At 43.9% G+C, this 16,006-nt stretch overlaps 1 protein-coding gene across 2 annotated transcripts in view; it reads left to right on the top strand.

The window, feature by feature from the left end:
• Nucleotides 1-16,006, top strand: part of eml5 (EMAP like 5) — a 35,370-nt gene that overhangs the window by 5,916 nt on the left and 13,448 nt on the right. For both annotated transcript variants that reach the window (XR_011244668.1, XM_069535320.1), the window contains exons 2-17: nucleotides 826-985; nucleotides 3,743-3,841; nucleotides 4,179-4,247; nucleotides 7,652-7,837; nucleotides 8,400-8,535; nucleotides 9,158-9,359; nucleotides 9,769-9,906; nucleotides 10,022-10,278; nucleotides 10,409-10,621; nucleotides 10,701-10,868; nucleotides 12,344-12,450; nucleotides 12,551-12,669; nucleotides 12,990-13,176; nucleotides 13,336-13,441; nucleotides 13,846-13,939; nucleotides 15,843-15,943. Coding sequence is in view for 1 of the 2 variants with exons in the window: in XM_069535320.1 (XP_069391421.1) it covers nucleotides 826-985; nucleotides 3,743-3,841; nucleotides 4,179-4,247; nucleotides 7,652-7,837; nucleotides 8,400-8,535; nucleotides 9,158-9,359; nucleotides 9,769-9,906; nucleotides 10,022-10,278; nucleotides 10,409-10,621; nucleotides 10,701-10,868; nucleotides 12,344-12,450; nucleotides 12,551-12,669; nucleotides 12,990-13,176; nucleotides 13,336-13,441; nucleotides 13,846-13,939; nucleotides 15,843-15,943 (2,342 nt within the window). In the remaining variant the exon portion in view is untranslated. The remainder of the gene's footprint in view (nucleotides 1-825; nucleotides 986-3,742; nucleotides 3,842-4,178; nucleotides 4,248-7,651; nucleotides 7,838-8,399; nucleotides 8,536-9,157; nucleotides 9,360-9,768; nucleotides 9,907-10,021; nucleotides 10,279-10,408; nucleotides 10,622-10,700; nucleotides 10,869-12,343; nucleotides 12,451-12,550; nucleotides 12,670-12,989; nucleotides 13,177-13,335; nucleotides 13,442-13,845; nucleotides 13,940-15,842; nucleotides 15,944-16,006) is intronic.

The raw sequence follows: 16,006 nt of genomic DNA, 5'->3' as shown, positions 1-16,006 counted from the left end.
GATGGACGGCGTAGGGGGAGGGAGCGACAGCTCTGTTCTGTACAGCAGGCTGTTGCTCAGCTGTAGAGTGGCGATGCTTGTAGGTAGGGGGAGGTACGCGTGTGGAGGGCAGGGGGAGGTGGGGGAGATTATGTAAGCGTTACTAACATATGCCTGATGATGCGAGGAACGGCCAGATGAACTAGAAAAGGTGAAAGAGGCAGAAAAAAGTTCAAAGACCTCTGGGAAAATCCAGCTGAATAAACTGAGAAATATGTTAAATTCACACATTCTGCGATACTTCAATAGAGTGTGTTTGTGTGTGTGTGTAATCCAGGTATTACTCATGTTGTGGGGAGCCATCTGTCAACACATTATGGGGACTTGTCTTGCGTATGGGGACAAAAAGGAAGTCCCCCATTATGTAAATCATACAAATTAAGGTGAAGACATGTTCTAAGGTTATGTTATGTTTAGGTAAAGGTTAGAGTTTGGGTTAGGCAACTAGTAACTGTGGTTAAGGTTAGAATAAGTCTCCAGGAAACCAATGTACGTCCATATAATGTCCTCTGAAGTCATTGAGACACGACTGTGTGAGTGTGTGTGTGTCTGTGTGTGTATCTGAGCATGACTGAGTTAATTGAACCATGTCACCTCGTCATGCTGCCCCTCTGCTTCCATATCCAGACCCATCACCGACTTAATGTGTTCATCTCGTCCCAGTGGCTCCCTCCAGGGAGGGTGAATCCCTCATCTGCTCTTGGCACATGCAAACACACGCTCACAAGTTTGCAAGATGGTGACGCTAACCAGATGTTTTCTCTCCCATTCACTCTCTCTGTACAGTTTAGCTCTGCATCCGGAGCGCGTGTTGGTGGCCACGGGACAGGTGGGCAAGGAGCCGTACATCTGCGTTTGGGACTCGTACACTGTGCAGACCGTGTCCATCCTCAAGGACGTGCACACACATGGCATCGCCTGCCTGGCCTTCGACCTCGAGGGACAGGTACTTCTGAGACCCAATAGTACATGTTTTTAAAGACAAAAATTGGTACTGCATAAGATGCAGCTTTTCAGTGTCTGAATGAATGACATCACACAGTCTAGCAGCACCTGGTAATGTTAATGTGAGAGAAGCTTAAGCACACAGAATCCTGAATCTACTTGTGAAAATAAGCCACAGAATGGCATTTGAAACTGAAAATGATTGAAATCTCATTGTGTGAGGGTGCCGCACTTAATAACATAGAGTTACGTTTTATAACTGGTTATGTATGCTTACTGTGGTGTTGGTGTTGTTGGTGTTGAAGGTGTTATTATTCTCATTGTCTGACGACTGCTGTGTGCCACATGATGAATTTCTGCAAGGACAAATAAATCCATCCATCCAATGGGACCATGCAGAATAAACACATTAGTCGTTCTTCACCGAGGCATTCAAGCAACCTTCTCTTTTTAGCCTTTTTATTTCCTCATTCTAGCACGTTCTCTGCAGACCTGCCACCAGTTAATTTTTACACACTGCTGCCCCCACCCAATAAAAATCGATACAGTGCGGAACCATCCCCAGGTTTTTTGTCTTCGCACGTCTCTCTCATCCTCCCATGGGAGCTTTCAGAGCAGAGTTACATCTCCTGTATTTTGCAGTAAGAGACGGCCAGATGACCCTGTGCTATTTTCCTGCTCGGGTAGAGAGCTTGGGATTTAGATGGAATGTGACAGTGTTTTAAGCCAGAGGAGGCTCCATCGCTTCTCAGTTAAGCGGCTCTATTTACTCGTCATCTCTCTCCCCTTCCTTGATAAGAGGAAGCCAGAGCTGGACTGAGGACAATCCAGAGGAATACCCTGCTGCCATTACACCATCCACCTATTATAGCAATATAAAACAAATACACTGATGCTTGAGACATTCCCTCTAGGTGTTTCAGCCTGAACCAGTTATGCCACATAATCCGGTGTTTGAGGTCATGTTAAAGATAACACGTTTATTGTATTGATTAAAATTTGTCTCGGTATAATTTCTCTATATTTCCAGATGAAAGTCTCATTAACCCTCAGCAAGTCTAAAGAATCTACAGCCATGCTGGTGGCTCTGTGAGGCTGTAGTAGTGCCTGGAGCTACATGCTAACGTCCTCATGTTAACACACAGTGACAATTCCAACACGCTGATGTTTAGCTGGTGTCATATTTACCCTGTGACCCATTTTAGTTCAGTTTCTGTTGCACTTAACCCAAAGTGCAGCGGAGGTTAATGGAAATGTCATTAGTTCTGTAGACGTTTGACATGGATGTATTTTGCAAATTCTTAATAGCTCTCTGAATAAGTCAGTGGCATTTGGTCATAATGTGAAGTATTGGGCAAAGTTTCAACCTGTTAACGATACAGGATCATAATAATTGTAATTTATCCCAACCCTGTCTTCTAGAATTGACATCCAAGTACAACTAATTTGCAACAACAGTCATGCCTAATAGGAAAAGTAATTGAACTTGATTGGTGCAGTGCCTCAGTTCTAAACAATCTGTTTTGAATGGGCTGTTTGCTCGTCCTGTGGTAATGCTGGCTGCTGCGCTCTTTCTGAAACTGTAAAAGTCCTGTTCACCTGTTTAGTCAAAGTTCAGTGAAGCTTCACTCAATACGCAGAACCCCATTGAGAATCAGTTACTGCTGCTACAGAGCACTGGTCTCCTGTTTAAAAAGGCCCCTAACAATACTTGTCAAGTGTGAAGCCGATAAGATGAACAGTTCTCGAGATATTTGAGCCACATGCAGACAGATCATGTTTTACTTCCACCAAGGTGGTTATGTTTTAACCCCTATCCTGTTTTTGTGCTTATCAGCAGGATAACAAGCTTTTGAACTTTGTAGAAAAAATACGTGCAGAGAAATATCTTTGTCTGATGATGATGGCCGAATAGAAGAACAACTCGATGAGCTTCAGTTCTCCTTACTTGAATAGATGAGTTTATTATAACATGGATCTGGACAAAGGGGCAGATTCACAATTTTATTTTCACTTTCTTTACGATTATACTATACTATATATATTATACTATAAAGCCTTTATTGACATTTCCCCCAATTTCCAAGGAAATAATTAATTGATGTTGATCGAAAAAACTAAATTACGAGTAACACTTTAAAATTACGAGTAACACTTTAGTTGAATATGAAGAGAATTTCTAGAAGACATCCTGAGGCAGACACAAATATCTGCATGGAATTTCATAGCAAGTTTTCAAAATGTGACTGCACTTCTCAACCTCATCATCACCCATATCATTTCTCTGGATTTCATCACAGTGGGCCTATTTAGTTTTGATTAAAACACAGACTTCTCAAATACAAGTTCTAACAGGATAAGTGCCTTAGCAGAGTCTATCCACGGCAAAATATAGATTGAGCGGTGGGGATCAAAAAGTACATCCTCTCACATGCAAAGCAAGCTGCAGAGTGGAGAAGGATTTCCATAAGAGCTGCTCTCTCCTCTTCTCTTCTGCTCCACTGCTGCTGCTGCTGCCTACTCACTCAGTCAGCTATAGGAGGCTCCTCCAGCAAAAGCACACAAATGTGTGCTCAGTGGAAGTGCCAGGGGCTGGACAACTGTTCTGTTCTGCTCTGTATCCGTTATTAGCCCTTTCATCGCTGGCGTGCCACGCTGCAGTGGAGGTAGCGAAGTTTGTTTTTGCTGTGATTAGTGCAACAGAGCAGAGTCGGTTCAATCTGTGATGTCGAGTCGTTTTCCTTTGCTCTCTTCGCAGTGCTTGGTGTCCGTGGGCCTGGACTCAAAAAACACAATCTGTGTGTGGGACTGGAGGAGAGGGAAGGTCCTGGCAGCCGCTCCCGGTCATACAGACAGGGTAAACACTTTCTTCCTCCCCCCCTGTCTCCATCACAAGCTCTCTATCGACCGCCTCAATTAGCTATAAACGTTGGATGGAGTGCCTGCCCAAAGGGGACATAAACAAGTTAGGCCTGATTGATTGTGAGCTTTTCAGAGCCCTTCTGAGAGGGTGCACGGCTAATGAAAAGGAATCTTAAAAAGATGAAATACAGCCGGCTGTTGTGTTCTAACTCAGCCCACACATTTAAAAATCACATCTGCCGCAAAACTCACACGCACTAGACCTCGAGTTTTGTTGTTTGTGTAACTATAAGCCAGTGTTTAATGCATTGTGTGTTTTTCCTCCCCTGCAGATATTCGACATTTCATGGGATTTGTACCAGCCGAGCAAGCTTGTGAGCTGCGGTGTCAAACACATCAAGGTACGGCCATCGCTTCCTGGTCATTTTACATCCTTTAGACTTCAGCTGTCTCTCCAGTTTGTCAAGTTCTCATTAGCATAAATATCTGAAAACATGATTATGATTTTGAGGAGGTTTGAAGCATCTCTTGGCTCCCCTGCCATCTCTGCTTTATCACCATGACCATATCAGCCTTGAAATAGCCTCAAAATAGATATATGCAAATTCCCTCTATTCTAGAATCCATGCTTATTAGGCACTTAACATAAGAAGAAGAGGCAGTGACTCAGTCTCTTCTCTCACATTTTTAATAATCTGCACTGCAGAGGGGGTGGAAATGTATTCTTTTTATTGGGGACCATGACTCTGCTATACTCCTTTCAGCTCTCCCTCATTCAGCTTTCAAAAACCCTCCACTGTACAAAGTGCAGCTGCGCTCACTTCCCTTCAGGGGCCTATCTCTATCACTTCTTTTTCACAGAAGAGTGGTGTTCATAAATCTTCAATGAGTTCATGCAGGGTGTCTTTCGCCAAACCCTCCCTTGGGACATGTAGTAGTGTTCCTTGAGTTGCGCGGCCATTAAGATATAACAAGGAGTGCATAGCCAAGGAGGAAGCTTATTTCCAAAACACTGGGAAGTGAGTGAATCATGCTCGGATAGGAAATGTGCCCACGGGCCCCCGGGAGGCTAAACATAGCGGCACATTCAAATGGGTTTGATGCAGTCGGCGTGGCTTAGCCTACTGTACGTATTGCCCACTGGTGTAACCTCTCACTGATGACTCCCTTATCTCAATCCAGCTTGACCTGCCTCCTCTTGTAGTAATTCCCCCCTGAACTCTTCCCCCACCGTCGTGGCACAGAAACCCCCTCCGGCCGCAGAACACGCCCCCTGGTTCCTGCTGAATCCTCCAGTCTCTCTCCTCCTCATCATCCTCCTCCTCCCCTTTTTCCCCTCCGTTCTGGTTTTCTGATGCCAAGGCAATCCAGCAATTGTCCCACATAATTCCCCAGCCTTCACCCTGCAGACCATGTGACATCTGCTCCCCAGCCCAGTGCTCGCTCAGCGATTATAGCACAATCCAGGAGATTTAGCCCCAGTAATCCAACCACTACCAGGCTGAGGAAAACACACCCTCTGTGATGAGGACCGGGGGCGCTGGCAATGTTTTACTCCTCACACGCCTCCTCGTAATTATATCGACATTTCTGTTTTAATATGTTTGAAACCACTTAGAGAGCAGCACACACACAGACATACAACACACATACCATTCATTCACCCACTCTGTGACCAGTGGCTGAATGAATTCAGTTGTTTAAAGGATTGTACCACCAATGGTTATTTACCATTTTGGCTTGTGAGCCCTTAAAATAAAAATAAAAATCAGCTTGCAGCACTAATGACAGCTAGTTGTTCAGTTTACCTTACAGCAAGGTGCCAAAGAAGCGACCTCTCTTATCATAGCATTTAATGCTCTGACACCGTCCAGGGTCACAGTCTGACAGGAGGGGTATTATGAGTAAGATAAAGGGGTGAGGGGTCGTCCTTTAGCTGCAGTCAGTGTGCTACAACCATCTCTGCCATAATTACATTTAAAGGGCTTTTCCTGGAGCTGTGATTGAGGTAACTGAGCTAATGGCATACCACTAATCCTGGGTGAAGAGCAGCAGCTTCCACTGTGTCATCATTGTTAATTAAGCTCTTAAGAAAAGATATTCAGAGAAGAAAGAGTCTTGATGTCAACTTAAAGCAGTATCATTTTCCAGCATATTTCCACTTCTCTCGCTCCCTCTTTGGTTTCCTCCCCTGTGCCAGGCCTTGTTATAAACCCCTCAAGCATCCCGTCTCCTGTCAGTATCTAAGGGATTATAGTGGGTGCCCGTGTCTCACCACCTTATCAGTTGCGGGCAGGGAAATGCTGTGCAGTCACGCCGCATCCATCGCTGCTTTTTCTGCTGGGCAACAAAAACCTCCGACCAACCCCATTCTTACATACCCGGCACTTAACACACTTGAATCTGCATATACACCTTCTCAGATTACTCACACACCTATGATCTTCTCTACTTAACCTTCAACCACCACATGGAGGCTCAAGCACTTGCAAATAGTCGCTCAAGATCCCAGTGAGGAGCCCAGGGACAGGAGAGTCCTGGTGTGTTGAGGTGCAGCCGTCAGATGTTTGATGGCAGGGCTGTATCTGAGGCTGCGATGTTTGTCTCTGATAATCGATCCCCCCTGTTAGCGCACAGCAGCTCTATCAGTCAGGAGGATAGGTGTTAGTGAGCGGTGACAGGCTCTCGCTGACAAGGAGCTAATTTGTCCATTCTGTGCGGATCTGTAAGGCCTCTGCAGATCAGTTGTTGTGTGATTACAGAAAACACTACCTGCATGTTCTGTCTTTCCTGAGCTTCATCAGCTGTTAAATTATTTTTGCAGTGAAGCAAATGTCAGCTAATGTAGAGGTACAGTAAATCCTCCTGTAGGTAGAGCAGACAAAAGGCCATCCACCTGTCATTTTCCTGTCGCTCGCTGCTGATGAGTCTCTGTTTCTCAGCATTTGAGACGCACTCTGTGAGCTTTCTCCCCGTGATCTCATCTCCATGCAGACGGAGCGTCCCTCTTTCGCCCTCTCCTCCTCCGCCTGATGGATTTAGCGCTCAGACGATGCCGTGCCCATGCATTCCAATGACCCTGTTCATAAATAATGAACCTGCGTGTATGCATGCGTGTACGTCTCTCTCAGTGCATGTTGATCAGGTGGTTAGCACTTACCCCCCAGCAAGAGCTCCCACTATCATGTGCACAGTATCACAAGTGGGGCAGGGCACTTTGAATTTGACTTTGCTTTCCTCCAAAGACTGTGTGTGTGTGTGTGTGTTTGTGTGTGTATACACCATTTTGTTACCTTTTGGGATCTTTTCCAGTAAATACACTGACCTTGTCAGGACCCTAGATCTCATGGGGACCAAACCTGGTTCTGATGTCCTGCTGAGGCAAAGCATTATCTTTGAGGTCCTGGTTAAGGTTAGGTATAAGTTAAGCTGTCCACAATGAAGGAGGTCAATGCAAAGTCCTTATAAGGAGACACTGCCAGCCTGTGTGGGTCTGTGTGTACGTGTGCAGATAGCCTATCTTCGTGAGGACCATTGTCTTATAGAGTGAGGACATTTTTGCTGTTCTTCACTTTCTGACCCACTTTCAATGGTATGTGTGAGGGTTATGCTAATGAGTGTCCTCACTAAGATAGAAGTACAAGGTTGTGTGTGTGTGTGTGTGTACGTGTGCATGATGATGATGATGATTTTCACTCTGCCGTATCCAAATGCTACATAATTATCCATTTGCTCTTTTAGGACAGGATTACACGGGGGATTATTAGCTGCCATACTCTTTCACTCTTTCTGTTTGTGTTCACAGTTTTGGAGCTTATGCGGTAATGCTCTCACACCGAAACGTGGCGTTTTCGGCAAAACGGGGGATCTCCAGACCATCCTCTGCCTTGCTTGCGCCAAGGACGAGGTCACGTATTCAGGTGCCTTGAATGGTGACATCTACGTTTGGAAAGGGGTCAACCTGATGAGGACGGTGCAGGGAGCTCACGGGGTGAGTTTGAAACCAGAAAAAAAAAAAATCTGAGTGTTTGGTGCTTTGTGGCTTAGGCTGCTGCACCATTTGTACAAGAATTACAATAAAAGCATTTCGTAAACTTAACCGGGGTCGCAGCCACGCACGCTGGCTTCGTTTGAATCTGCTCAGTGGAAAAGGATCAGCCTTTTGCTCAACAGGATTAAATGATATCTATGGGATCAACAGCTGGGTGAGGGGATGGGTGGATGGGGGAGGGGATAATAACTACAGTGCATGTTCATTGCTGCTTTTTGTTCCACCAAATACCTCACTGGGGCTTTAAGGTGCCTCTCTGTGTATGCACAGTAACTTTAAGGCCATTGAGGCCACCAGAAAAGCTTTGTATTGAGTGATAAAGAAAATATAACCTCCTGATACCTAGTGCTGCGTTATCTTGGGGCCAAAGCAGCAGGTCTGACAGCCCTGTTAAACAAATGCCTGGCTGAGCAGCAGCACTCTGTACTCTGTAGCTGGGGCTGGTTCTGCTGTTGCTCATTTATTGCACAGATCCTCACTGACAGCTTGTCATTTCCTCCAGTCAGGGATTTTCAGCATGAATGCCTGTGAGGAGGGCTTCGCCACTGGGGGCCGAGACGGCTGCGTCCGGCTGTGGGATCTCAACTTCAAACCAATTACCGTCATTGATCTCAGGGAAACAGATCAAGGATATAAAGGTGAGGTCAAACTGGCCTATTTTTTAACCTTAACCTTGAGTGAAGAGAGGTCACAGACCAAACTGCGGCCTCCTGAGGTGCTGGAAGAATTGTAGAAAGAACACCCTGTTGGATGAAAATGCCATTTCTGTCCTCCTTGCTAACACTTTCTTTCTTGTTCTCTATTTTCTCCATCTCTCATATTTGTAATCTGGGACCTTACAGTAGCTAGAGGTGAAAATAGCCGAGGTGGGTAAAGTCACTGAGGGGGCGGAGTTAAAAATCATGTCAGTCTGTTTGTAAAAGTCCTCACATTGTTCTGCTTCCTCTTGTTAGTAAGTCTGAGCTCTGTTGCAGTTTTACGCCGTATACAGATGTTGTACTCACATCTGTATACAGCAGATACTTTCTCCATCCTATTCTGTATTACCCAGAGGCAGTAGCAGATCGCCTTGACAACATGTCCTGTCAGCATATTTCCTGTTAAAAACTCCGTCCAAGGTAGCCTGCAGATCGCTGTCATCAGCTCCTGTCTTTATTATCCCTGTCATGTCTGGCAAGTGTCTGTCTGCTTTCATGTTTCCATGTTTTTTGATTTATTCTGCTTGATTTTTTATGTTTTCTATTTGTGTGTGTTCCATAGGGCTGTCTGTGCGGAGTGTGTGCTGGCGGGGCGATCACATCCTGGTGGGAACACAGGACAGCGAGATCTTTGAGGTTGTGGTCCACGACCGCAACAAGCCCTTCCTCATCATGCAGGGGCACTGTGAGGGCGAGCTGTGGGCGCTTGCCGTGCACCCCACCAAGCCTCTGGCCATGACAGGAAGTGACGACCGCTCAGTCAGGTGAAGCTTCAGTTTCAAAGGATGCATGTTACATTTATTTTCAGTAATACTGACAGAGTGAGTGTCTAAATAATTGACACTACAGTTATTAACTTTGTGTTTGGACAATAATCTTTGTAGTTCACAATGGCCTCCGAAGGATGCAGCCCCTGAATTAAAAACAGCAGTTAATAATTTAATAAAACTGACATTTTTTATCAACTGAACAAGAAAGTGTTCATAGATAGTCAATGCACAATCTTAATAATAATGTGCAATCACAAACCAAATACCAGAAACCAGCACTTCCTCTTCATTTTGTACTTACAGACTATTTTCTGGTTGCATCTCTGCTCTGGTTGTTTGACCTTCTTTAATCTCATCACTGCTTCGCCTCTTCATTTGTCCTCCCCCTCCTCTGCGTCTAAAGGATATGGAGCCTTATAGATCATGCTTTAATAGCCCGCTGTAACATGGAGGAGCCCATCCGCTGTGCCGCTGTTAGCACCGATGGCATTCACCTCGCGCTGGGAATGAAGGATGGCTCGTTCACTGTTCTAAGAGTCAGGTGGGTCCGCAATTCAAAGAGCCAATGGGAAATTTGCCAAATAAAACGAAAGGCTCCATTATATTGTGTAAATTGTAGTTCCCTGTTCAGGCTATGTTTATCTGCCTTTCTTCAGAGATATGACAGAAGTGGTTCACATCAAGGACAGGAAGGAGGCCATTCATGAGCTCAAGTATTCTCCTGATGGAGCCCATTTGGCTGTCGGCTCCAATGATAACTCCGTGGACATCTATGGTGTGGTGCAGAGGTACAAGAAAGTGGGCGAGTGCATTGGCTCCAACAGCTTCATTACACACATGGACTGGTCCACAGACAGCAAATACCTGCAGACCAACAACGGCAGCGGCAGGAGGCTTTTTTACAGGATGCCAAGTAAGTACAAGGCCGTAAATGTTACCAGCTGAATGAATCTTACTCCTGGACTGATATTAAAGAAGTGTTTAGTAAAATATGTTGTTACAGAGCTGCTTTGTGAAATTAAATATGTCTTTCCTCTGTTGAGGTGGGAAGGAGGTGACCAACAGGGAAGAGCTGAAGCTGGTACAGTGGGCGTCGTGGACGTGCGTGTTAGGCCCCGAGGTTAATGGAATATGGCCTAAGTACTCAGATATCAATGACATCAACTCTGTGGATGCCAACTACAACAATCAAGTCTTAGTAACAGCTGACGACTATGGATTAGTCAAACTTTTACGATATCCATGTATAAAAAAAGGTAAAGAAGACCTCAGCATTTAACAAAAATCTCACATTATTACCTTTTGTTGTACTGATATATTTCCTTTTCATTTTAGGTGCGAAATTTAAGAAGTATTTAGGTCATTCAGCCCACATAACCAACGCTAGGTGGTCACATGACTACCAGTGGGTGATAACTATTGGTGGTGCTGATCACTCCGTGTTCCAGTGGAAGTTTGTTCCGGAGAGAAAGTCTAAAGAAGCTCTGCATATAGCTCCGCAAGGTGAGATTATACCGTCCCTCATTCACTATTTATATTTTATTTTAATTATTTACTGATATATGGGATTTATTTTCCACTTAAAACTGTAGCATTTGCATTTTACCTTGTTATCAATCCATTAATGGGATATTGCAGTGTTATATTTGAATGGAGATATGTGTGGACACCGGTGGCACCCAAACCAAAACCCATACAACCAAAAGCCATAACTGAATTTTAGAAATTGTATATATATAATATCCTGTTGTAACACGTCAACGTGAGAGTTAAGGAAACTGATTGACTTAACTTTTTTTAAAACAAGTTCATGCTTTTTATTATCTGAAGTACATAGATTTATACCATGAGGCAAGTATTTTTACCTTCACAATAATCCTATATGGTATTTAAGTTATGTTACGATACATATCTACATGTATTTGGTGGTTAAAGAAGAGATTGAGAGATGACATTGATTGTTAAAAAACTGTGACACTATCAAAAGAAATGTTTACTGAGTAGAATACATACATTTTTCAAACTTTAAGTAAGTAATGAATGATTTACCTACTTAGTCTGGTGGCCTCATCTGAACTGTGCCGGCAGCTGCTAGTTTCCAATGATGCTCAGCTGCTGATGTCTATGAGAGGCAGACTGTTAACTGTGTGCTCAGGCCGCATCTTCTCAAGCTGCTTCCACTTGCACTTGGACAATGGAGTAGCATTCACTAAAACTTGGACATCAGAGATTCACTGAATCAACCAGCTACCTTTCAATTAAACTGTGTACCAGTGAGATTTCAGAGTAAAATTCCATAATCCATTAGAAGAAATAATGTGTCACAGCATTTCTTAGTTACCTATAAAGGTTTGTATGACTATGGCTCAGTGTTGCGTAACGTGTGGAACCATACTGCTCCCACTGGCCTCATGAACTTAATGTGCTAAACCACCAGAGAGCAATGTAGTAGATTGTTCCCTTCCCGTACTTTAAAATCTTTTTTCTTATTAACTATAATTTCTGTAAAGCTCTACAAAGGAGCAGCCATCACATTAATTAAGACAAATCTAATAAAGTGAACGAAGCTTGGAAAGTATAATTGCGATGTCATTCCCAAGTCATATTTTTTCCAGAGGCAGAGCAGCTGTGCTTTGTGAAATTAAAGTACATACTAACTGCCTTTCCTTTTAATTTCCCTAATGGATCTTCTGAGTAGCCGCCCTCAGCTGCCAGCTCTGCTTTTTGCCTTGTCTTGGCGTGGCTTTACTCTGCTGCATCAGCATTTTTATACATTTGTCTTGCGCGATGTCACAGTAAAGCAGGACTGCCTGATAAATAGGAGTTGTCACAGTATTATTACATGATCGACCCTCACTTCGGCTGAAATAGAATGTGGTGTATTTTCTTGTGTGTGTGCAGTGGGACATTTGTCTGATTTAAGAAGCATTGGTGTGTTTCACTGGTGACCTGTGATGCAACCTTGGTTCTGCTTGCAGAGACCTTGGCGGACTCGAACAGTGAGGAGTCGGACTCTGACCAGTCGGACGTACCTGAGATGGACTCTGAAATCGAACAGGAGACTCAGCTGACATATCGACGACAGGTTTGTGGCAAGAAGATTCCACCTTTCCTTTGTGAAACGTGTCACAACTCAAATCACAGTTTTTAATAATGCAGAAAAACACTTTTCTTTATGCGTCCAGGTTTATAAAGAAGATCTACCTCAGCTCAAAGAGCAGTGCAAAGAGAAGCATCGAGCAACAGCCATGAAAAAGAGGGAGCGAGCCCCGGGGAGCAGGGTGAAGCTGCACTTCATTCATGGGTAGGTAGTAACAGTAATCTGTAGAGATGTTGAAGGTTGGTGGTTTGATCCCCAGCTCTGCCCTCAGACTAGATTCTGAACCGTAATTACCCCTGACGGCTATGAATGTGTGGGTTGTGCTAGAAAAAATGCTGCGTTGTATGAATGCATGGGTGATTCATCTTGTACTGCAAAGCGCTTTAAGTGGTTGAGCTCTAAATATAAATTCAGTAGAAAGAATTTCCAATTACAGCCAATATTTCCCAAAATCTCACTTTAAGCGTATTATCTTCTTTCCCTTTACTCTCCCTTAAATTTGAGTATGTTTTCTTTCTTTTCAGCTACAGAGGCTACGATTGCAGGAGCAACCTGTTCTACACGCAGACCGGGGAGATCGTCTACCATGTAGCTGCCGTTGGGGTTGTGTACAACAGACAGCAGAATACCCAACGTTTCTACATGGGTCACGATGATGACATCCTCTGTCTGGCCATACACCCCCTCAAGGACTTTGTAGCAACAGGCCAGGTAGCTGCCAGCGCATCTGATATACAATATATAAGCTTTTTTGTGTGTGCGTGTGGGATTCTTGGCTCCTTGCAGTTGGGTTAGCCTTGCTTGTTTGAGTCACTACATAAGAATTTCAGCGTTTAAATAAGTAGATTTTTAAACTGTTTATCTATTCAGGTTGGCAGAGATTCCTCCATCCACATATGGGACACAGAGATGTTGAAACCCATGTCCGTGTTGAAGGGTTTCCACCAGCTCGGAGTGTGCGCTCTGGATTTTTCCGGTAACACCCAGTTCTGCTTTCTCAGATTGCTTTTAGTTCGCCTATCAAGACAGATTCAATATAACATCCGCAAAAGCTTCTAGACCAATGTTTTCACGGAAGATAGAAGAAAAAACGTCTTTCACATATCAAAGAAATGGACAAATTCACAAGACTACCAATTTGTAAGCAGCACTGAGAAAAGCCTATGTCTGCAGTCTTTTAGTCACAGCACTCTGACAGCATCAAGGCAGGGCTGTTCATCTCAGGTTCCTTAATTGGCCCAAGGCGGGTGCAGCACGTTGATCTGTGTGTCAGTGTCAGTGAATCACCTGCCGCAGATCAAACCCACTACTCCTCTTTCATGTTGCTGACAGTCGAACTTCCCTGAAACCACTGAATGGTTTTCCGCTTTCTCTCTACAGCGGACGGGAAGCGGCTTGCCTCAGTGGGCCTGGACGACAACCACACCATCGTGCTGTGGGACTGGAGGAAGGGGGAGAAGCTCTCTGCCATGCGGTTAGTATGGTCGTATTTAAGGTGTTGTATTTAATCTGCTGCTGCAGATCGATTGGTCACTTTTAGTTGAAATATGGACATTTACAGATGAAGGTTAAATTGAAACCACTTTGCTGAGGGACGGCTGACAGCCTGATTGATGGGAGGACGAAAAAAAAGAGAAGAGGAATTATCTTTTAGATTACATGCTCCCCTGCAACACTTAACCTTGCCAGAGCCTGAATGGTTAGAGTAGTAGACTTTGCCCAGAGGCCTCGACTGTAGATCCATAATTAATCATCGTTTACTTTCAATTTACATCTTCTATTGGATTATCCTGGTGAGTTAGAGCCTGCTTAATTTCATTTTCATAAAGAAGGAATGTGTTTTTAAAGATGTGTCATGTTTCTAAATTACAGACAATAATAGCAAATGGGTTAGAAAAACAAAGTGATTAAAGGATTGATAAAAGTAATAGGAAGTCGTGAAAGCAATCACTCACACACATCCTACACATTTGTCCTGATGACTGAAATAAAGTGGACCATAAAGACTGAGAATAAAAACCTTGTATCGTTTAAAAGTGAATTAAAGAGAAAGGAAGATTTACTCCAGTTGCATTTGTGTCACAATTCTAAGCTGAAGTGCTGAAACTGAAGTTCGCACATGCCTGAGACAGCGATGCAACTGATAGCTGCTCACATTGGACTGTAATGCAAGCAGATTTTCCTTACCTGACCTGAATTATCAACGGCTGCAAAGCATGAGAGGTTTCCTTTGTTCCGACATAATGCAATGTTCGATTTACATAATCAGAAAATATTATATAATCTGGAAACCAAAACACCAAAGCAGGATCCAAAACTCCATTTTACTGAAAACTATTGCATCCCAAAATATCCTTTGCTTTGTTTGCTTGTCCTACTTGATGTTCATATTTAGCATCTACTACAATGAAATCCCGCTAGTTCCGGGCAGTACATTTGCGGGTGGCTCTCCCGTGTGTTGGTGGATGCCAGCCGCTCGCTGCAGCTCAGGGACAGCTGCACTGATCTTTCCTTCGCAGACCCTGGTGGGCAGCACAATGAAGCGGGCAGACGGAAACGGGACCTGACAAGAGCCTGGCTAGTACACTGCCAATGTCTCAGCTTCGGCTGAGGCAAGGAGAGGAGTGGGTGTGAGGAGGAGAGGCGGAAAAGAAGGTGTAGGGTCAGGATATGGAGAGGTGGCAGATATAATAATGAAGGGAAAGAAAGAAAGAGAGAGGGAGGGGAGGGGTGCGATATTTCTGGAGCTTCACTGAGACTAATGCAGCAGTGCAAAGGGCAACAATTAGGGATGTTAAGTGTCAGAAACGGTTCATTGCATCAGGCCCGACCAGCCACTGATCCTAATGTTCATAAAGTGTAAAGAAGAAGACAGAACAAGAAGATAGTTACACTTTGCTGGATTCTTCCTCTGGTTTTTCTGTTAGGGAGCTGAAAACTGAGGGAGGCCACCTTGTTATCACCCTTAGTTTCTTCTTTAGGTTCCTGCTTATTGTTCAGATGGCAACTCATAGAACTGATTATTGTACGTGAAGAATTATGCAGCAAGATGGAGGCTCACTTTTACAGCATCAGGTCTACAGCCTACATTCCCTCTAGAAGCATGCTCTGGTTCAACTTCCACAAATTCTTTGTTCGTAAACTTTTCTACAGAATCATGTGTACTTTGGTTTTTGCATCATTGCTTATATCCACAGTATAATCTTCCTCTCTAAATAACAACATCTAGTTTATGTGACACTCAATTTGTTAAACATAATGTGGAAGTTAAATATAATATAATGTAATATAGATATATATATAAAAACATAGTTTCATTAAAAAATGGACAAATGTAATATTTCCATGCATTTTGTGATGTGCAACTTGTTATTCAGGGGAAGCAAGGACAAGATCTTCGTCGTCAAGATAAACCCCTACCTGCCTGACAAGCTCATCACATCTGGTGTGAAACATATGAAGTTTTGGCATAAAGCTGGTGAGACCCCTGTTGTGTTGGCGATGAGTGCCTCTAACAAGCAAGAACCTGGCATAGCTGTGA

This window comes from Paralichthys olivaceus, chromosome 12 (assembly GCF_024713975.1).
Source record: "Paralichthys olivaceus isolate ysfri-2021 chromosome 12, ASM2471397v2, whole genome shotgun sequence".
NCBI classification, from domain to species: domain Eukaryota; kingdom Metazoa; phylum Chordata; class Actinopteri; order Pleuronectiformes; family Paralichthyidae; genus Paralichthys; species Paralichthys olivaceus.
Note: the sequence above shows the minus strand (reverse complement) of the source record. Positions and strands in the feature narration are given on the sequence as shown.